The sequence below is a fragment of the Chelonoidis abingdonii genome, chromosome 7 (genome assembly GCF_003597395.2).
Source record: "Chelonoidis abingdonii isolate Lonesome George chromosome 7, CheloAbing_2.0, whole genome shotgun sequence".
In the NCBI taxonomy this organism is placed as follows: domain Eukaryota; kingdom Metazoa; phylum Chordata; order Testudines; family Testudinidae; genus Chelonoidis; species Chelonoidis abingdonii.
Window position 1 is genome coordinate 105,393,653 of NC_133775.1, and position 22,409 is coordinate 105,416,061.

The 22,409-nt window shown below is 52.8% G+C and overlaps 1 protein-coding gene across 1 annotated transcript; it reads left to right on the top strand.

The window, feature by feature from the left end:
* The first annotated feature begins 8,337 nt into the window (after positions 1 to 8,337).
* On the top strand, positions 8,338 to 21,525 carry GM2A (ganglioside GM2 activator). Its single transcript, XM_032771821.2, has 4 exons — positions 8,338 to 8,708; positions 12,603 to 12,755; positions 16,478 to 16,660; positions 17,908 to 21,525. Exons 1-4 carry the CDS (start codon positions 8,595 to 8,597, stop codon positions 18,061 to 18,063), a joined length of 606 nt encoding a protein of 201 aa, XP_032627712.1. The 5' UTR covers positions 8,338 to 8,594; the 3' UTR covers positions 18,064 to 21,525.
* The last annotated feature ends 884 nt before the right edge of the window (positions 21,526 to 22,409 follow it).

The window sequence follows — 22,409 nt, forward strand, 5'->3', positions numbered from 1 at the left end:
AAGTTATTTTTCCTCCCTTGGGATCCTGCTGTCAATTGAATTGTCTCATTAGACTGACCACACACAACTCACATCTTTTCATGTATTTATATCTGCTTCTGTATTTTCCACTCCGTGCATCTGATGAAGTGGGTTCTAACCCACGAAAGCTTATGCCCAAATACATTTGTTAGTCTCTGAGGTGCCACAAGGACTCCTACAGACTAACATGGCTACCACTCATCAGATTCACTCCCAGTAGGAATGTGAGGAGATTGGTTTGTTTTTTCCATGTTTCTGTCATTCAAAATGGGCTGGAGAGATTTGCACAGAGCGAAGGACCTAAAAGTGGCTGGAAATGGCCTCTGGAGGACACACCGCCCGCTGGACAAAGGGCTTTCCAGAGTGGGCACAGGGGTTCTGTACCAGCCCTGCTCTCAGCTCCCAGCACTGGGGGCATGGCATCATGCATGGCACTATGGAGGGCAGGCTCCAGGCCACAGCGCGCCAAGTGCGTGCTTGGGGCGGCATGCCGCAGGGGGCGCTCTGCCAGTTGCCGGTAGGGCGGCAGGCAGCTGCGGTGGACCTCCCACAGGTGTGCCTGCGGAGGGTCCGCTGATCCCGCGGCTCTGGTGGAGCATCCGCAGGCACGCCTGCGGGAGGTCCACCAGAGCCGCGGGACCACCGGACCCCCCACAGGGAAGCCTGCGGGAGGTCCACCAGAGCCGCAAGACCGACGAGCGGCAGAGGCCCCCCAAGGCGTGCCGCCGTGCTTGGGGCGGTGCATGGCTATACTGCAGTCACAGGATGTGATTGCCACTGGAGCTGACATCCCCGAGCAGCTAGTTCAGGTCCTTTCAGCGTGGGCTGTGCAAACGTGCCTGAAACCCTGCGTAGTTACCCGCATGGCTACGACTTTACTGTGTTGGGCCCTGAACTGGAAGACAATGGGAGGGAGGGTGAGGAGACCCACAGCAGGGGTCCATGTGCATGCGGCCTGGCTAAATGCACAGTTTGCCGGGGTGAGGCCTTTTTTTGGATAGGCTATAAACAAATGAGATATTAATGCTGTCGCTGATCTCTGCTGGCTACTCACCCAGCCTCGTATGTTCATGGGTTTTGTCCAACCAGCTGAGATGCTTCAACTTTGGCTGAGCATGGCTGTGAGATTTCAGAAGGTCAGTCGACGCGACGAAGTGCTCAAGCCCACTGGACCTACAGGAAATAGCCACACAGATTCCTTTAGATGGAAACCGGGGAGTCTTCTAAGGCCTCATGGGAAGTGTGGCTCTGGTTTTGGGCTGGGGGCGGTGATTTCAGAGCATTCCTGTCATTCTGGAGGAATAACCTGTGTTTTTGCAAAAAGTGGGGAGAGGAGAAAGCCAGAGCCAGTCAGCTGTGTTCCTTTTCTGGTCTCTCTTTTTAACGGGAAAAAATAATTAAGTAAAAAAAGAAGAAGAAAGAGAGGATGAAATTCACTTTGCCTACAAAGAGCAACAAGCGAGGCTTATAGACAGGTGAAATCCACAGGGCTTAGGGCAAAATCCACCCCCCCGCCCCCGAACCTGGGGACAGGGATCTAGTTTCAAATGTTGGCCTTGGTCACGAGTGTAATGAGTGTGGTGTTCTCAGCCTAGTCACCAGTACAGAACTGGGCACTCTCCATCTCTGCTCAAGAGGGGCCTAGAATGTGAGGAACGCGAACGCTGTGCATCAGGATTGGGGGCACTGACAGAGCCATGTGGAGGCTCAGGACTGTAACTGGACAGGTATGGCAGGCCAGGTGTGAGGTGCCCTGGCAGAGCTCAGGACTGTAACTGGACAGGTGTGCAAGCGCCAGGTGTGAGCGTGCCGCTGGCAGAGCCGTGTGGAAGGCTCAGGACTGTAACTGACAGGTTGGCAGGCCAGGTGTGAGGTGCGCTGGCAGAGCCTGTGGAGGCTCAGGACTGTAACTGGACGGTGTGGCAGGCCAGGGTGGTGAGGTGCGCGGCAGAGTCGTGTGGAGCTCAGACTGTAATCGGACAGGTATGGCAGGCCAGGTGTGAGGTGCGCTGGCAGAGCCGTGTGGAGGCTCAGGACTGTAACTGGACAGGTGTGGCGCAGGTGTGAGGTGCGCTGGCAGAGTCCGTGTGGAGGCTCAGGACTGTACCGGACAGGTATGGCAGGCCAAGGTGTGAGGTGCCTGGCAGAGCCATGTGGAGGCTCAGACTGTAATCGGACAGTCGGCAGGCCAGGTGAGGTGCGCTGGCAAGCCTGTGAGCTCAGGACTGTAATCGGACAGTATGCGCAGCCGGTGTGAGGTGTGGCCTGGCAGAGCTGTGGATGGCTCAGGACTGTAATCGAGTACATGGTAATGCGCAGCGCCAGGTGTGAGGTGAGGCCCCTGTGTCACGGTCCCGGGATGCTTGACTGCTCCCACTAAGCCAGTCAGACTTTGGACCTCCTCTCCTTGGAGCAGACTTGTTCAGGGCAAAAGCTCACATGTCTCACCTCCTGGGTCCTCTCCTTGGAGCATTCAGCATCCTCTGCCCCTCCGTGGGCTTCCCACAGCGAGCCCACCCAGGCGGTCTGGCGGAAGCACAGGGTCCTGCACCCCACTTTGCCAGTCAGACGTGACTCTTAGCCAGCAAAACAGAGGTTATTCGTGACAGGACAGGTCTAAAACAGAGCTTGTAAACAGGTGTCAACGGACAGAGCAGCTAGCCGTAGATGCACTGGCATCCAGTTTATCCCTGGCGGTCATTCTGGGGGCAGTGAGCCAGACCCCTAGGTCTGCACTTCACTCCTCGTCCCCAGCAGCCCCAGACTCCACCACCCCCCCCACCAGCCCTCCTCTCTGCTCAGCTCCTTTCCCCAGGCCAGGAGGTCACCTGATCGCCTTTGTCTCCAACACCTTCAGTTGGCCCTTTGCAGAGGAGGGGCCAGGCATCAGTTCTAGGAGACAGAGTGCCCAGGCATTTAGGTGCACTGCCCCTTCCTCCTGCAGCAATCACATCACCTTATCCCCACCTAGATACTTAAGAACTGCCTCGGGACACTCTGAGGCACCAACACAGTATTCAGAGCAACATTAAGAACAGTCCCAGTTCGTCACACCCTGGCAGAGCCATGTGGAGGCTCAAGGACTGTAATCGAGGTATGGCAGGCCAGGTGTGAGGGTGCGCTGGCAGAGCTGTGTGGAAGGCTCAGACTGTAACCGGACAGGTATGGCAGGCGCAAGGAGATGTGAGGTGCCACTGGCAGAGCCGTGTGTGTAAGGGCTCAGGACCTGTAACTGGACAGGTGTGGCAGGCCAGGTGTGAGGTGCCCTGGCAGAGCCGTGTGTAGGCTCAGGACTGTAACTGGACAGGTGTGGCAGGCCAGGTGTGAGGTGCGCTGGCAGAGCTGTGTGGAGGCTCAGGACTGTTACTGGACAGGTATGGCAGGCCAGGTGTGAGGTGCGCTGGCAGAGCTGTGTGGTCATGCTGCTGCGGCACTGAAGTGACAGACTAACCAGTACCATGTTGGCTTCTGTCTCAGTCTAATGACAGGTTGCTTGCTGGGTGTGACTGTCCCATGCACAGGGTCGCTTCCCAGGTAAGTTCTCTGCACACTAAGGGGTTTCCCAGATAGCTCTCTGGCCCTGAGTGTGAAAACTGGTCCATGCTGCATAACTTACACTTTCTCGCCCCTCCTGCCAAGGGCATGGGAAGTTCACGGCTGCCTCAAGGGGTGGGTGGGAGGAAGAGGTCCTTGGGCCTGCTGCTATTTATTCCTCAGCCCTAAGCCACTGTAGGATGATAAGTGAAGCAGTTGTCGCTGCCTGGCTGGTGTGAGGCGAGGTAATACGTTCCAGGCACCCTTCCCCGGTCACCCCCCTCCACACCCCCCTCATGCACACGCTTGCTTGGCTGATGACTAAATAAGGACGAGCTGCAAACACCGGGCTGCTAAAAATAGAGCTGCGCCAAGAGCTCTGCTGACCTTCGGGACCCTTCCCCTACCGGACTCAGTGACTGGGCGTGTAAGTTGGGGCCCATTGGAACTTGCTCCCCTCCCCACGGCTCCACATGCATTTTCGCAGCCAGAGCAGGGCAGCTGGTCACGCTGGGTCTGATCTGCCAGGGAAGGAGGGAAAACTGCATCTCCCGTCCAGTCTTCAGGCCCACCTTCCCTCTTCAGAGAGTGGAGGGGGCAGCGCTGGCTGCACCTACATCTCCAACAGCTCCTGCGGGTGTTTCTCTGCTGCATGGGGATTAATTCTAATGTTCAAAGCGCTTGCAGATCTGCTGACCCCCGCAGAAGCGCGGAGCACATTTGTCCCCAATCACTTTCGTCTGAATGTCACTTATATTGATTTCTTTCTTCGCTGCAGCATTCTGCATGTTGTGGGCAGGGCATCTATTGAGCAAATAAATGTAAAGTCCCAAAGTGCCGTTTCTTATCCCCATCCTGAGCTGCCTGCCCCGATGATGCTTCATTCCCTGGTGGGAAACTGTTAGGACAGTTAAAGGAGAGGATGGGTGTGTGGGTGCTGGGAGCAGGAGGTCCAAAGAGTTCCCCTAAGTGTGAGAAATAAACCCCTCCATTAGTCGGGCTGGAGCACAATGCACTTGCATCAGAGACATCTGGGAAAAAGAGCCTCTGCATAGGTGCGTGCACATCCCATTCTTGTGAGGTTCATCATTCCAGACCTCTCACCGCCGAACCTCCCACTCTCCAGCACAGGCAGATTATCTGAAGCCTAGACACGCACAGCAGATCCCAGATGGGGTAGGTGCCACAAACAGAGCAGAAGGTGAGAAGGAGGCAGAGACGGTCCTTCAGGGAACGGCCTTTTCTCCAGCAGGAACACACGTGAGCAGCTGCAAGGAGCAACAGACTTAGCCTGGTCTGGCAACCAGCCGGTTCCCCTGCTAGTACTCACTCCTATTATCCATTTACAATGCTGCAGACTGTGTGGTCCTGAGAGCACCCTTTGCATCTGCTGTGAGCATCTCCATGTGCTCTTCTAATATTCACAGTCTCCGAATGTGTAAGAACTGGACTTGGTTTCAGCTCAGATGTCTGCGTGGCCATTCCAGTGAGGAAGGACTATTTGGGGAAGCATTTGCAGGATCAGGTGTACAAGCAGCCCCCTGAGGCTTGGGTGAAGTACTCATCTAAAGTAGCGTATTTATGCCAGGCCTGAGCTTTGTATGGCGCTTCATCGAAATGTACGAAAATGGGATCCCTGCCCCAAAGAACTTATAATGTGAATAAACAAATGTGGATTACGTTGTTTTCATTGCTGAATTTTCTCTTTTCTTCCTGTAAACTTTCTACTCCTTCATCTGGGTCTCTCTCTCTCTCTGAACGTCTTTGTCATATTTGTGATAGACACGTGAACTAAACATGCTGTCATTGGCTCAAAGTCACATTCTAGGTTTACTGTTATTTGCACAGCTAGGTGTTTTCCCCGGATAAAATTTTGCTCTTCAGGAGGCTGCTGGGGCTTTTTTCTTTTTCTTTTCTTTTTGTGTGTGACTTCGTAATTTGTCCTATGAAAAGTTGTGCTGATAGAAATAGACCCAATTCCCAACCCCAGACCCAACCACCCTGCAATTCAGCGATGTTCGAGATCTGCCTCCATATGTGGCGGCTGGAGCCATTTAAAGGGTAAAGAATGGCAGAGTCACTTTCTTTAGAACTTTATTTAGACTGCAGATACTGAACCACTGGATACACACACACACGCTAACCCAAAACCTTAAAACGCCTTCAGCAATCTTGCATTTCAGTTGCAGGATGTCAGCTGGGGAACTGCGCCTGTCAGGGACCTTCCTGTACTCATCAGGCTGCAAGGAAAAGCATCCCCTGGGTGCAGGACAGTGACGGGCTGGTGATGGTAAAGCACAGAGTCATATGCAGCAGGGTGCCAGTGACTGGTCACTGCTGAGTATGACTTATGCTGCACAGAGACATGGGCTGTAGTTGCATCCACCGGTGGCATTACATAAGGTGAGCCAACACAGCTATGCTGCTAGGCCTCATTCTGTACAGGCCATGCTGGGCTCTCTGTGTTGGCTGTGACATGCAGTGGTGGAGCTAATGGTGTATGTGTGAGACCTTTCCAAGCACATTATGCAATTGAGAAAGAAGGTGTCAGCCCACCCTACACACACCCATCAGCAGTGGCTCAGGTCCCAGCTCCAGGGATTGTGACATGGTGCCTAGGGCTGAGTGGCATTGCCTTCCCATGTGCTGTGTTGCAGCGCCACTATTTGGTCTGGCTGCCTCTCTGTCATGGCGGGGGTGGCCGAGCCAAACCTGAATGGTGCTGTGACTCCGGGGGCTGGGTCGCAAAGTCTGGAATGGGGAGCTGGGCCAAGCCCCACAGGACAGAAAGGGAGACATTGCTGCTGGGTGAGTGCGGGATGGGCTCACTCTCCAGCCCGCTACCAATGACCCATTCCATTCCATTTGCCAAACCTGCTGCTGCGGCTGGAGACATGGTGCTGCTGTAGCGCCAATCATACACACTGCATGGAACGCCCAGGCCTCAGCGCTGTCTCTATACATTTCGTCCACACTGCAGGGTGACAGAGTCAGTGCGTTGTCTCCAGAGGAATCAGGCAGAGGCCATGGAGAGAGGGTAACAACCGCCTCAGCATGGAGAGATTGATTCGACTGCGTGAGCAGGCACCAGAATGAGGGTGTTCATTGGAGAGAGACGCAGCTCAGCTGGTTCTGCAGAGCCCTCCACCCACCCAGCCCAATGTCAGTAAGGGTGTTACGTTATCAGCACTGCACCAAATGCATTGGATAAAGACACCCTCAGGGAAGACATCGCAACCACTTCCCAGACATGACTAAGCCTTTAATAGGTGCCCTGTGTGTGTTACAATCTACGCTCAGTCAGACCCCCTCATCCCTTCCACCCATCCCCTGGGCAGTTGCATTGCAGCTACCCCGCCGGTTTGTTGCGAGGAAAGATGTTCTGTCTCACAGAGCACTTTCTTCTCACTTTTATGGTAAGAAGGGTCTAAGCCACTTTGGGGGGGGTTCTGGATCGTGAACCCCCCCAAAGTTGGGGGTGTTTGGATCCCAGGGTTGTGGTTTGGCCCGATATAAAGACAAAGGCAACGGTGTTTGGGTTAAATAACTTTGTGGGTGTTCAGATTCCGGCCCACCTCTCTTACATTAGGTCAAGGAGGTGCAGCTAGTCAGAGCCTGTGCTGATTGCCTGATGTTCAGCAAGTGCCTTACGCTGCCAATTTTCTCCTCCTCGCTGCTGGGCACTGCTGGACCCCCACTCAGAATGAGATAGCCTTGGAGTGCCCACCTTGACACCACAGTGGTGATGGGCCTGCCGGAATTCTGGACATGCATTTTGCTGTATGTACCTCAAGCACTGAGAAGTTAAAAAAAATAAAAGCTCCAAACTTTTCAGCCCAGAGCACAGAACTGGACTGTCCCCTTCCTGTTCAAATCCTCTCCTGGTTCACTCAGATTCTAGGAAACTTGGATCCTCACCACCTGCCCCTCCCTCTCCTCCACATCTTCCCTAACTGGTATATTGCTGCCCAGACACGTTGCCTCTGTTTGCCTGGAACAAACCCACACACTGGGAAAAGTTCTGTGGCACTTTTGGACTGATCTGGAGGGGCTGGCTAAGGGTTCTAAGCCTCAGGTTTGGAGATACCAACATTCCTCAGGTAGAGAAACTGATTCTTTTTTATACAACATGCAGTTAACCTGTGGAACTCACTGCCACTCTATATCATTGACACCAAGCGTTTAGCAGGATTTAAAACCAGGTTAGACATTTATATGACTAATATTCATAGTAACATTATATAGGATAAAGCAACCATTAATTGACTGGGGCTAGGAAAAAAACATCGTATGGGCAGGCTCCTTAAGTGTCCATGATGCATGTTCCTCTGGAGCATGTGGTACTGGTCCCTGTTAGAGACAGGATACTGGGTTAGGCGGGCCATCGGCCTCACTCAGTAGGACTATTCGGATAGTCCTGTACCGTTGGGTGGCTGATTGTCAGCAGTGCCATTGGCAGGGGCCCTTGGAGAATCAGCGTGCCAAGATCATTGCCAGCATTGTGGCACTATTTCCTTGTGCTACCTTGGTGTGTCTGTCGGTACTCACCTGTGGGCTCTTGTCTTCTACTTAAATTGCAAACTCTTTGGGGCAGGACCCGGCTTGTCCTGTGTCTGCCAGCGCCTGGCCAAGGCGGGGGCTGCTGGAAAGCAGCAGTGGGGCTGCTAGGGGGCTGATGGTAAGGGATGCAGGGCAGATAAAGGGAGCTGCTCCAGCTCAGCCCTTCCTTGCCGGCAGAGGGCAGGGCCCCTTTCCCTGCATCCCCGGCCCGGCTACCTGCGCCTCCCGCCTGGGGGTTAACCAGACCCACGCGAAAGAGGAAGAGAGAAGCGGCCGAGCAGCAAGGAGGCGGGAGCGGAGGCCGGGCAGTGGCTGGGGAGAGGGGGCGAGCGAGCCTAGAGGCGGAGCTGCCGAGCCAGCTGCCGCCGCCGCCTTACGCTGCCCGCCTGGCTCCGGCTCAGACACCCGGCATCAGCCCGGCTGCCCCGGCGTCCCGAGCCGAGCCTCCCCGATCGCGCTCCGGCTCCAGCCCCGCAGCGATGCAGGCGCTGGCCCTGGCGCTCTGTGCTCTGCAGCTGTGCCCAGCTGTGCTGGGCGGCCGGTGGGGGCAGCCCTTCCAGGTGGAGAGGCCTCAGTCCAGGCGGCTGAGCAAGGTAAGGGGTCTTCACCCCACCCGGAGACGGGTCAGGGGCTGTGCAGTGGGGCAGGGTCTCACCTAGGGTGACCAGGTGTCGGGATTTTATAGGGACAGTCCCGATTTTGGGGTCTTTTTCTTATATAGGCTCCTGTTACCCCCACCCCCGTCCCGATTTTACACACTTGCTGTCTGGGCACCTTATCATGTGCACTAGCCCACACGAGCCAAGTGTCAGAGCCTGCTAGTGCCCTGGCTGCTTGGGGTCAGCTGGCCTGTGTGGACAGAGAGCGGGGAGCGAGGTCCCAGCCCCTGGCAGCAGCCAGAGTGGGAGAGCTGGGTGGGAAATGGTTTTCCTGCCTGGCCAGAATTTTCCAGGTCTCCCAAAATAGTCCCTTCCTGCATCGGGACCAGGAGCCGAAAACTCCAACGGTTTAGCAAACTGAGAGTAGGAACAGAATTCCTGTCGGGTCAGTCGAGACGTCCTGTTTCGATCATTTCAACGCGTTTTGATTTTGACTTTTTTTTTTTTTTTTAACCTTTTTGGGGCTATAAATTAACAAACCATTTGGAAGGAAAAGTCAAGTATGGCTTTAACGAAAAGCTCTTTCTAAGCACCGGCTCTGGATCGTTATTATTTCTGAAGGCTGAAGGGGAGCAGGGTCTTTTAGCATGAGGGCTGGTACTGCTTACTCACCTGTCGCCCTTGGCAGCATGGGGCTATACACCCACTTCTGTCCCCAGGAGAGCAGTGGTGAGCATTGGCCTGGATTCCTAGGAGCGTAGCACCCTGCTTGCTTGCCCGTCCATGTGTGGGAGCAGGGCTGCTTGCCAGCCTGTAACCTGGTGCTGCTAACAATGAACTCGATTCCCTGCACCTTGTGGAGTTGTTTACACCTGTGCCAAGCAGGTGTGAATTGCTGCCGTCCTGATTGGGCAGTGCACTGAGCTCCTGTTGCGTGGTACAAATGGTGACACCCGGTGGAGAATCAGACCCCCCAGGCTTTGCCCTTCTGTCAGCCAGCACTGCCTGTGACCATGGCCAGAGAGGGTCTCAGTAGAGGTTTGGTGACACGGATGCTTGTCCACCAAGGTCCCTCAGCCATACTCGCATAGTATGGATAACTGCAGCCTGAGCTGTTTCTAATGGCTGCCCCATTCCATACCCGCCTCCTGGAGTCCTTGCCATGTGGACCGTAAGTCAGACATGCAATAGATTGCATTGTTATTGAATCTGTGCAGTAATAGCCCATGATCTCAGGAGAACCAGCACAGAGGCCGGGCACAGGTGCTGCCTTATCAGGGGCCTGCCCAACTTTCAGTTCTCATTTTGTTCTTTTAAATCTCAGTTCTGCTTTTGCAGCAACCTGCTCACCAGCCAAAGTCGTGAGAGGCTGGAGAGAGTTCTGTGCATGTGAGAGATCACCCCAGAGCCAGAGGCTCTGTCCAAAAACTCTAGGTTAGGGAGATAAGCATGTACAGAGGCTGCAGAACGGACATGGATGCATGGCCAAGAGCCTCACTGCAGCTGAGGGGTGCAGCTTGGGAAGGGAGGTACAGAGATGTCTGTTATCCCTCTTTATGCTCTCCTTATATGGGGCTGTGCTCTGGATTTGTCTCAGCCTGAAATTCAGCAGCTTTAGGCCTGTTCTAAATGATGCTGTTGCCAGTGACCCCCAAGGAGCCCAGAAAGGAGCAGGGGTGTCTGGGGCTGGCTTGAAGGGTGGAGCCATAGTGTGGAAGAGCTGCTACGCTGACATTACACCTCATTGATGTGAACCCCCCCACCCCCAGGCTGGCCATGCCAGGGCTAGAGCCGCTCCGTGCTGCCAGGATGGGGTTTTAGTGTGTGCCCGACCATTATACAAGAGCATCTAGTCAAAAGCAAACATTGAGTTGATACCGAAGGCCCGATTCGCTTTTATACTGAGGCCACTTTATACCCCTGTGGCAGTGAAAAGGGGCATCCAGTACCCATTACCTGGGCTATAACTCCAGTGGAAGCAGCATTTCCCTACTTTCCCATATAGCCCCCACCTGTCAGAACAATTACTCTGTGCTCCTTCTGGGCTCACATTGGACAGTTCCATAGTGTCCCCTCCCAGGGAGCTGGGCTTGCTTTAGTTATCCAGGAGGACGAAACTTTGTCTCTTGCTTGTCCAGACACATGTTTGCACTCAAATTAAGTAAATAGCTTTAGTGATAAAGCTTCAAACTTGACCTGGACTTTTGTCCCTTCCTGGGGAAATGTGCCTCTGATGTGGCTGGAGAAATGTTATTTTGAAGGAGCAGAGTTATCCATGACTCAGACTTAAGCACTCTGAGTAAGTAGCACACGATGTTCCATGGAAATCCTAAGCAGCCCATGATCTGGGTGGCCTGAAACTCTGACTTCCAGAAGCTGGGCCTGGATGACAGGAGATGGACCACTTAGTAATTGCCCCATTCTGTTCATTCCCTCTGATGCATCTGGCACCAGCCACGGTTGGAAGACAGGATACTGGCCTAGATGGACCATGGGTTTGACCCACCGTGGCCATTCTTATGTTCTGATATTGGAGGTGTGAATCTATAGATATATACCCGCTCCAGCAGAATGCTACATGCTGGAATTTACTAGGACTAGACAGAGGTGGGCTACTGGGACAAGTTCTCCTCTTGGTGACATGTTGGCAATCCCACTGACATCAGTGAGATAAAACCGACTGTAAATCAGGGGGTTGTCCCCGCAGAACCAGTCTATCCCAATATGGGAGCAAGGTATGCTGATGAGTCTATGTGAGGGGATGCCCAATTAAACTGTTGTTGCTTCTGCTGTACCTGTCCTGTGGATAAATAGACTTTGGTTTCAAATGGTTTGTTTACACACAGAAGTTTCACTTGTTTGAATGAAATTGGTTTTAATTTGATTTAGCCCCAGTCGTGCACACGAAGTTTTGTTGGTTTGAACTGGAGGTGTGACTTTATACCAGTTCAGTTAAACCAGTGCAGCTTTGTGCATGGATGCTCTTATACCAGTTTAAATCTAGTTTATATTGGTGTAATTTGTGTTAAATTTACTGGTACAAGCTGAACTGATCAAACCAGTTTTAAACTAATATAAGAGTCTGTGCACAAAAGTTGGTGCATTGGTGCAACAAAACTGATTTAAGTGAAAGTGGGACAACTTCTGTGTGTAGATAAGTCCATATGGCAAACCACTGTAGATACTCTTCTGGTGGTTTAGCTTGCACCTGTTAATTTACCCACACCAGCTAACCTGGTATTAAACCAGATTTAAATCAGTTTAAGACTGTCCACACACAAAGCTGCACTGGTTTAACTAAATCAGTATAAAACCACACCTTCAATTACACTGGTGCTACTGTGTGTGTAGACTAGGCCATATATACTCAGTTCAGAACCTCTTAATAAAACAAGCCCTCTGAGTTTCAGAGTCTGGTGTTTGTCGGTGATGTCAGCAGCGAATGTGCTATTTCTAGGCGCATGTTAAATCTGGGAGATGCATGTTCAACAGGAAGCTTGGAAATGCCAGTAGAGGAGCATGCGTTGGGCTCAAATGTGTTAAAAGCCTTTATAATTATTGCCCGAGGAGAGTTTCTAAAATGCCCGATGGATTTAGGATCCCAGAGGCAATGGCATTTGTGCTCTTAAATCCCTTGGGAGCTTTTGAAAATCTCCTCCTGAGATATTAGCACAGTGTTACTATTTCTTCAGCGTTTGACTGCATGTCTGAAAAGCTCATTTCCATGTGTGCGGGGGTGTGTGTGTGTGTGTGTGTGTGTGAGAGAGAGAGAAGTGGATGGGGTTCTCTGCCCCCACAATAGAATTCTAGGGGCTGTCACTCTGAAGCTGCTGCCAGCCCAGCAGAGTGCAGAGATGGTTTAACCCTTTCCTTCGCTCAATCCTGTAGCTTGGTGGCTTCTCGTGGAAGAACTGTGGCAATGGGACCGATCCCTTTGTGATTAAGAGTCTGTCCGTAGCTCCGGACCCGATCCACATCCCCGGGAACCTGAAAGTCAGCGTGGAGGTTTCCAGTAAAGCTGACATCGGCTCACCTCTGAAGGTACGTGAAAAAGGCAAGCCCGCCTGAGAGGCCTCTTCAGACACAGAATCTGCCCATTAACATGCTGTGGAGTGTTTGGCAAAGAAAGTGCCCAAAGCCACCACAACACCTGGCCCCAGCAGCCTTTCAGTTCTCTGAAATGCCCAACAGGTGTGAATAAATTGGGATTGCTAGACCTGGGGCGTGTTTCCTGCCCCAGACTTTCCACTGCTGCAGTCAGTTTCCAGGGCCCAGAGTTTCTCATTCATAGCAATATTTGCTGCTGGGAGACTGAAGGCTGGCTTGGTCTGTGCACGATCTGACTGTTGGGCAGCAACTTTTCACTAAAATGGGTCAGTGCAACCCCTAGGACGGATGCAGTTATATGGGCAGAAAGGTGCTCGTACCACAATAGCTATTCCCCTTCCTTCAGGAAAGTTAAAGCAGCCCATTTATTTGTGTGTAGTCACTCCCCTGTGACTTCCCACCTCTCTCCACGCCCCACGGGCCCGGCCTGCGAAGTGGAACTGGGTAAGATCCAAGCTGCTCCCACCTCCCGCTCCCTGGAGCAACCTGGTGGCGTCTGTGTTAGGCTGGGATGATGAATGAGTCTCGGACTCGCCTCTGAGGGAACGCAGCCAAATCTGAGGAAGGCGGGCACTGAAACTGCCATGGCCTGATTGGCAAATCCTGGGCACCTGCAGATCCCAGAGAAGCCAGCGGGAGCTGCTGAGCGCTCAGCACCTTTGAGAATAAGGCCGAGGGTTTTAGATGCGGTGAGCTCCAACGGGGGCCGTTTCCCTGATCTTTCTTTGCCCGGGTGGGGAATGATTTCACCTAGCTAAAGGCCACAAAGGGGTGTTCAGAGAATGAGGAAACACAGGGGGAGGGAGCGAGAGGAAGGAGGAAACACAGAAGCAATGAGAAGGGGGATGCTGGTGGGCAGAGAAATCAGAGACCCTGAGTAGGGGAGTCAGATTATGGTCAGGAGGAGGGGAAGAGACAAGGGGAAACCTTCACTGGAAATTGAGAAGAGGAAGAGGGGGAGAGATAGGACACCAGGAGATGCAGAGACACAGGTGGGAGATGCCTCTCTACCAGGTGATTCCCCCTCCCCAGAACACTGGCAGGGGGAGCAGCCCCATTACCCACTCCCAAATGTTAGACTAGGCTCCTGATTGCGGAGACACCGATAACTAACAAAATCCCTTCCTTATAGCTCCTCTGCATGTGCACAGCACCCACTGCAGCTGGGGGGCTGGGGCCCTCCTGACCCCACACGCCTTCCTGGGACCCCTGGCAGAGGGGCTGGCCTTTAGAGATTAGTGACACGCACCGCCCAGGCTGCAAACATGGCTGAGGGGTGCGCATTGCAGGCATGTGCCTCTTGGAGGGGGTCTGAGGGCTATGGCGAAGGCTGCAGCGGCCGGCTCAGCTGTTCCTCAGCCTTGCTGAAAGCGGAAGGGCTGCTGGTGGCTCTGATTCACCAAGTTCCCCTGCCGTGCGAGCTGGATCATAGTGTGGGAGGCAGGCCTCGCTGCAGGGCTCCCTTCCCATCAGTGACACTGTGAGTCCCGGCCCGCCCTTCTTCGTGTCAGCGTGGCGGGCGAGAGCTTGGCCAGATGGGGGCAGTTACACCTGCTCTGCCCTGGGCCGTGCTCTGCAGGGGCAGGACTCTCCCATCCGGTCTCTGATGCAGGGTGTAACCAGCAGGCTGCCCCGCCTGCAGAGCCAGTGTTCTTTCCCAAGAGCGTGTGTAGCGAGTGATAGCAGGCCTGATTCTCCCCTGCCCTTTCCATCTGGGCAGGTCACTGCCGGCGCTGGGCTGAGCCAGTGGGAATTCCCCTTTACTCGCCTGGCACGCCAGCCACCTCTGGCCTAAACAAGGACGCAGGGCTTGACGTGTCCTGGCTGCAGCAGCCAGAGAGATGGCTGCTGGATTCACTGGGGATGCTGGGGCAGGAAGAAACCAGGGCTGACTCAGGGACATAGCTGCGATTGCAGAAGTTACAGAAGAACCAGCCCGCCTTTCACACCGGTCTCCCAAGTGCCTCCTCTCCCTCAGCCGTGTAGCTGCAACAGTGCCAAGCACCCAGCAAGGCGAAACAGGAATTGCTGCCAGGACGGTACATTTCTGTCCCGCTTCTTTTATTTAGTGGAATGTGGCTCTGGATTAACTTTCTGCTGCTCCTTGTGGTGTTTTTGTCACACTGCTGCTCATGCCAAAGAATCAGAGTGGGTCAGATTCTGCCCTGGAGTTCGGTGGGAGCTATGTGCCGGCACCTCCAAGGGCAAGACTTTGCAGCCTTTAGTGCTGTTCCCATTGCTCTTATTTCGTGTTTGTGTTCTGGTAATGCTTGGAAGTTGCCTAGATCGAGGTCCCACTGTGTTAGGAGCGCCACAGAGTGATAGTGAGGGTTTAGAATCTGGGTAGAGTCATGTGTTTTTTCGGGAACAGAATTAAAGAGAATGGGCCTCCATTGGGCTGTTCTGAATAGGAAACCTGCAGTCCAGGGAAGGTTTCCCCAGGTGTTATTGTTCCTAAAAATCTCTTGCATTGTGCCCTAAGAACTCAGCTCTTTGCAGACAGAGGGCTGGTTTCTGATCTGTCAGTCTGGAGCAGTACCAGTGCCTTCAGTTTGCAGTTCTGGAATACTGTGTGCCGTTCTGCTCTCCCATGTTTAAGAAGGATGAATTCAAACTGGAACAGGTTCAGAGATGGGCTACTAGGATGATCCGAGGAATGGAAAACCTGTCCTATGAAAGGAGACTCAAGCTTGTTTAGCCTAACCAAAAGAAGGCTGAGGGTGATATGATGGTCTTTATAAATATATCAGAGGGATTAATATCAGGAGGAGAGGAATATTTAAGCGTAGTACCAATGTGGACACAAGAACAAATGCATATAAACTGGACACTAGGAAGTTTTAGACCTTGAAATTAGACAAAAGGTTTCTAAAACCGTTAGATTGAGTGAAGTTCTGGAACGGCCTTTCCAAGGGGCGAAAGAAGTAGTGGGGCAAAAGACATATCTGGCTTGAAGACTAAGCTTGAAGTTTATGGAGGGATGTGGGATGATGGGATAGCCTAATTTTGGCATTAATCAAAGATCAATTGCCAAATTTCAGCAGGTAATATGCCCAGTGGTTCTGGCGATGCGGATGATTAAATGGGAGGGATCGAGTTACTACAGGAATCTTCTGGGCGTTGCTGCTGGGTGAGTCTTGGCCCACCATGCTCAGGATTTAGCTGATCGCCATATTTGGGGTCAAGAAGGAATTTTCCTCCAGGGCAGACTGGCAGAGGCCCTGGAGGTTTTTCACCTTCCTCTGCAGCATGGGGCACAGGTCACTTGCTGGAGGATTCTCTGCAGCGTGAGGTGTTCAAAACACAATTTGAGGACTTCAGTAACTCATACATGGGTTAGGGGTTTGTTATAGAAGTGGATGGGTGAGACTGTATGGCCTGCATTGTGCAGGAGGTCAGACTAGATGATCATAATGGTCCCTTCTGACCTTTAAGTCTATGAGTCTATGAGTTTAGGGAGGTGCTTTTCCAGCCTGGAAGAGCTTACAATTGAAAACCACCAAGAGAGACCAAGATGGGCCACTGACCGCTTGGTCAGAAAAGCTGGTGTATGGCAAGGTTGCAGAGGAAGGCTTCCTGGAGCAGGAGAAGGGTGGAGGGGAGACCGAACCAGCTGGGATTCTCTGGTATGTGATGTATGCAATCCTTTGTCCCAGGCAGTGTTTACCGTGGAAAAGAAGATAGTTGACATATGGATAAAGATCCCCTGCGTGGATGAGATCGGGAGCTGCACATATGATGGCCTTTGTGGAATCCTGGACAACGTCATCCCCCCTGGATCACCATGCCCTGAGCCTCTGCTCAGCTACGGCATCCCCTGCCACTGCCCCTTCAAACAGGTCAGCGCTAAGGCAGCTGTTATCCACGTGTTCCTTGTCAGGACCCCCTGCTTCCTGTCTAGCCATGAGCCAGCAGGGAGCCTCTGGTCACATGGAAAGGGCAGGGTGGCCACAACCCCTAAGTCCAGGACCTTGGCTCAGCACAGCAGCCCTCCTCTCCCCTTGCTCTCTCAGTCAGGTGTCTGGGTGCTGGGGAAGGGGCTTTGTGAGCACTTGGAGGAGAGCAAATGGAACCGGCAGCTGAGAGAAGGGGGAGTTAGAGGGCAGCATGTCAGCTGGCTGGATTCTCCATTGCCGTGCAGCCTGTGGGTCAGGTCAGAGGAAATGGCCGTTGGTGGAGACAGGGCCCTGAACTAGATGGACCTGTTCTGACCCAATCTGAAGCACCCACTTTGCACACCTGGTGCAAGGCAGTGGGGAATCAGGCAGAGTCTGGGTCCAGCAGGCCCGTGCCAGGGGGATCTGGGCTTTGCCTCCCCATCATTGGGGGCATTCTGCAGCCGTTGTGAGTCAGCAGTGCAGGAAGGCCCCCAGAGTTGTGGGCTAGGCTGGGAGCGAGGGAGTCCTTGAGGGGGGTCTCAGTCGCTGTATGATCACTGGATCTTCTTGCGCTTTGACTGGCCTAAAAAGGATGATTCTAGATGGATTTGATCCGGTGTCAGCTCACTTTGATCACTGCTGCCACCTGGGGGTTGTTTGTGACCTTGCTGGGAAACACTGCCCCAAAGGCCCCTGGACTCGCTCTGGCCTGGGAAAGTCTCCCAGATTAGGGGCAGGGAGTAACTTTCCTGCAGTGGTGAAGCTGGCTGGAGTGGAGAAAGTCACCTTCCAGACACTGCCAGAGCCAGTCATACTGAGCTAGTCCGGACAGTGGAAATGGGGCTCGGTAATACAGGCGGAAACCCAGAGGTGCTGAGGTCTGTGAACCAAGCAGAAAGGCTGATCTGGAAATCACTGGGCAGTGGGCTGCAGGGTGCCCCCAGGGATGGGTGGGCAGCAAAGAGCACCAGTGGGGAAGTAATTAGTGATCAGTAGTTATGGATATTCAAACATGCTTGATTTGTTCATCTTGAGAATGACTGAGATTCCACAAGAGGTGCAGGGCAGGGAGCAGATGGGGGTAGAAGCCGAAAGCTTGGTGGGGGTCACCCCTCAGTGGGCTTGTACCATGGGGCAGGAGAGGCCGGTGGTGGGGTGAGGCGGGAGCTGCTGTGTGCTAACGTCTTGGCATCTGTTTCCCTCCATAGGGCTCTTACTCCCTGCCATCCAGTGAGTTCTACTTGCCCATCATACAGTTGCCCTCCTGGCTGACTAATGGCGACTACAGCGTCCAGGTTGTCCTGAGCAGCAGTGCCAAGCAGCTCGCCTGTGTCCAGGTGACCTTGTCCCTCCATTCTGAGTGAGGCTGGCCAGCCCTGCCCAACCACGAGCCCACCCCTCTGCTGCAGACTGCTGCATTTCCTTTCACTTCTCTCTGGCAGAGAGACACATCGGAGCCTGTTGGCAGCTCTCTTCCTCTTTCCGCTGCCTCTTGCTGCCGCCTGCTCTCACACAACTGCTGCTTGCCCTTTCCCGCCTCTATTCGCCCTTCTCTCACTCAGAAAAAGGGCCAACGAGAGGGGGGATGGTGGGGTGAGGCCTTTGTCTTCTGTGCAGGGTGGATTTAGAGGTGGGCAAGGTTGGCAGATGGGTTGGGTCCCTCCTGATCCTGATTCAAAGCCTGTCGAAGTCAACAGGAGCCTTTCCAAGGGTCCAGCTCCTAGCAAGGAGACTTGAGTCTTTGTCGCAGTCCCTACAATTGCAGCCCCACTTGTTGCGTTTCCCAGCGGGGCTTAGATCCTTTCCCTCCACCCCTCTCCTGGTCCTGGTCGGCTGCGCACCATTCACCATGCCAGCTTTGGGCTGATCCCCTGAAGTCAATAGACCCCTCCGTTGATTTCAGGCCCGTAGGGAGGCACTCAGCACTAAAAAGAACTGTTCATCACAGTTGTGTTTGATTCCCAGCTGCGCTTTGCTGGGGAACGCCCTGCATTGCAGCACTGTGTGCTGGATGGCCGTATGGGTCTCTTCTGCCCCAGACTTCTCTGATCCTAGGAAATATCAGGTTAAACTGCTCGCTTGGGTCCAACGCTGAGTCTTTCCGTCATATCGTAGTGGTGGCTCCAGCTTTCTGGAGCTGCGTTCCAGGCCAGAATGTCCCCTGTGCGCACTGTCGCCTTGAGAGAGTTGTATCACTGTGCTACAAACCAGCCTGGGATGGGGGGTCTAGTTTGATTACTTCCCCACATATGTAATGAAATTGCATTTTTCATGTTGCTTAATGCCTCCTTCTCCCCCCATCCAGTCAGTAACAATGGGAGGGCCCGGTAGCCCTCCAGCTGACTGGTGTAAACAAAATGAGGTATCATAATATTCCACCCATTGAGTGGCCTAGTTAACTCTACCATCCCAGGGGGTTTTGCCATCTGTTGGCTGGGGTGTGGGGCTGTTTTTGTTTGTCTGGGTTTTTTTTAAATATCACACAGGGAATTTTAGAAAACAAAACTGAAGGAAGAAAACAGAAAGAAATAATTCTTGTAAACAGTCAGTTGGAAAAAGAAAAAGAGGCTTAGAGCTGGCTGCCCCTCTTTGCAATATGGGGTCGATTGTTGGTCAGGAGTGCCATCTTGTATACTTTGAGGGTGCAAGCCCCCTCCAGGCATGTGTGCCCCGACACTGGACTGGAGAGAGGCACGTGCAAGCCCCCTCCAGGCCTGTGTGCCCCGACACTGGACTGGAGAGAGGCACGTGCAAGCCCCCTCCAGGCATGTATGCCCTGAGACTTGACTGGACAGATGACATGTTCACTCTTACTGGCCACTGCTGGAGATGGGATACTGGGCTAGATAGACCATTGGTCTATCTTGGGGTGGCACTTCTTATGTTTCTGAGTCAACCTGGGCAGCAGCAGCAGGAAACCTGTCAACACGAAGAGCTGTACAGCTAGCACTGAATTCTCTGGCAACAAATAACCTTCCTAAACAGGACCACGCTGGACCAGGTCCATTCCGAAGAAATCATTGCTTATGGTAATATAAGGTGAGCTGGGAGGGTGGGCATCACCAGCCAAAGAGACAGATCTTCAACGGCATGGACATGATCTCTCTCCCATGTCTGCATTGAAAAAAAAAAAAGAGGAACAAACCAAGAAAGCAATGTACTAATATTCTCACTATCAGGGGACCAAATGACTCATTCTGCTCTGGGCTTCTCTTACTCTAAAAAGGATGTGGTTGGAATGGCTTGAACCAAAGGAACAATTTGATTGGCTGATGAGGATTCCAAGCAGTGTAATTATGAAACTGAATATCGCCCGACTCTGAACTTCTCAACTACAATGTTAGAGTGACCATTTCTTAAAGGTGCTAACCCATGGTGAGGCAGGCGGTCACACTGCCATGTCCTGGGCAGAGGAACAAATGAGTTTAGAACTTCTTAGGTTTGCAGCCGGCATATTTAGCAGCTACAGCAAAGGACTGGTGCTGATCAGACTCTTTCTACAGGACGTGGTTCATCGGTCTTGACAGGCTTTAGGGAGAAGAGTCTCTGTTTGGTGTAAATTGTTGTAGCTCAGAATGTGCCCCAGGAAATAGGGAGTCAGTGTGCTATGGGCTGCTGATTTGTTCACTTTGGGTGCGGTTCTGCACCATTAAGTCAATGGGAGTTTTGCTGTTGATTTCAGTGGGTATGGGATCAAATTGCTTGGGTGGTGTTTTTTCAGCACTGTTAAGTCCCTGCCTCCCGATTCACATGCAGGGCTGACATTGCACCTGCAGATCCAGTTCAGTGCAGCTGACCTAGGATGTGTATAGAATACATAACCCAATCACCGAACACCCCGTCCCATATTATTGCACTGGAGCTGTACGTATACAGCCATCGGAGGGGTAGCCTGTTAGTTTGTATCCACAAAAACAACAAGGAGTCCGTTAGCACCTTAAAGACTAACGGATTTATTTGGGTAAAAAACCTCACTTCTTCAGATGCATGGAGAACTTCTTCCATGTATCTGAAGAAGTGTTTTTTGTTTTTTTTAACCACAAAACCTTGTGCCCAAATAAATCTGTTAGTCTCTAAGGTGCCACTGGACTCCTTGTTTTTATGTATATAACCGTTGCTGTGTTAGCGGACCTGAGGGGTGAGTCAATTTACACCATCACTGCACACGTGCTATTGCAGCTGAGGTGCATGTGTGTACCATGCCATCCCCACCTTGTACCCTGTATTGTTACAGTCGATTTGTGTGGACAAGACACTGTCACCGCACATCCTCTCCTGTAGTATTTCCTGCAAGGCAGGTGTGTATGACATCAGCAGTGCACACCTGTGCTGTTGTGGTACATCACTATGTATTCTGTCTTCTATTGCTACCCTCTGAGCATGCACATGTGACAGCCACTGCTCACCCTGCTCTGTATTACAGCTGCGATACCTGGGTATGACACCCTAATACTACTAAGCAGCGGTGTAGGGCTGATCTGCAAAGCACTTTCTAAGCCTTAACTACTGAATGCCCGCAGTCCATGGGCTGGTGTGATTGTGCTTTAACCCAGTGCTAATCACTATGTTTTGCACAGTCTGTGTGCTCATGACAGGTTTAAGAGACAAAGACCTTTGGTCACCTTTCTGCTTCCTAAGCTTGCTACGCTATACTACATCCTAACAGCCAGTGGGTTTTGCTCTGGTTTGTTCTGGGTGGAGAAGCACTAACCGTCTTGCTGACTCCTGCATCCTTACTGCTTAGCGGAAGCCTGCTGTTTTTTTGGGAGGCAGCGGCTATTAGTGCTGGTGCCATAACGAGTGCTTAATAAATCTTTTTAACTAGAGGGCTGAGTCCTTGGCAGTGATTCTTGTGCCTTCGGTAAAATTAGAACTGGTGATTTTCTTTATTTTAAATGTAAATGAAAATCTGGTGAGTTGGTTTGATGACCATGATGGTCTGACAGCACTGGCTGGAGCTAGTGATAGTGGATTCCCCGGCTGGTCTAAGCTCCTGTCCTAGGGGCGGGCAAACTACGGCCCAGGGGGCTGCATCTGGCCCCCCAGATGTTTTAATCCAGCCCGCGAGCTCCCACCGGGGAGCGGGGTCCGAGGCTTGCTCCACTCCAGTGCTCCACTCAGGAAGTGGGGTCTGGGCCTTGCCTCACTGTGCAGGCTTCTGGAAGCAGCACCTCCACATAGGAGTTGGAGAGGAGACATGTTGCTGCTTCTGGGAGCTGCTTGAAGTAAGCGCTGCCTGGAACCTGCACCCCTGACCCCCCTCCCGTGCCCCAACCTCCTGTCTCATCCCTGATTCCGCTCCCACCCTCTGAACCCCTAGGTCCCAGCCTGGAGCACCCTCCTGAACCCCCAACCACTCATCCCCCGCCCTGCCCCCCACACCCTAACCCCCAATTTTGTGGGCATTCATGGCACGCCATATAATTTCCATAACCAGATGTGGCCCTCAGGCCAAAAAGTTTGCCCACCCCTCCTATCCCATGCTGCTGTCAGTGCATCTCACTCTGAACCTGCAATGTTCCCTTGTCCTGGGCACCCACACAGCTGTATCAAAGGATCTCAGTAAGGAGGTGCAAAATCCCTCTCTTAATACATCGCTGGGCTCGGAAGGGCCCTGTGTTGTCAGGCAATTAACATTTATCAGACTGCCTGGAGGAATTCTCCCCCAACTTCCCCGTATGGGGCAGCATTTCCCAGCAGCTGCTCTTAC

Bases quoted from the DNA above. Each gene is read 5' to 3' on its own strand.
- GM2A (XM_032771821.2), top strand. From the start codon at position 8,595: ATGCAGGCGCTGGCCCTGGCGCTCTGTGCTCTGCAGCTGTGCCCAGCT. The intron at 12,756-16,477 runs GTACGTGAAAAA...CCTTTGTCCCAG, and splicing joins ACATCGGCTCACCTCTGAAG to GCAGTGTTTACCGTGGAAAA. The intron at 16,661-17,907 runs GTCAGCGCTAAG...TTCCCTCCATAG, and splicing joins GCCACTGCCCCTTCAAACAG to GGCTCTTACTCCCTGCCATC.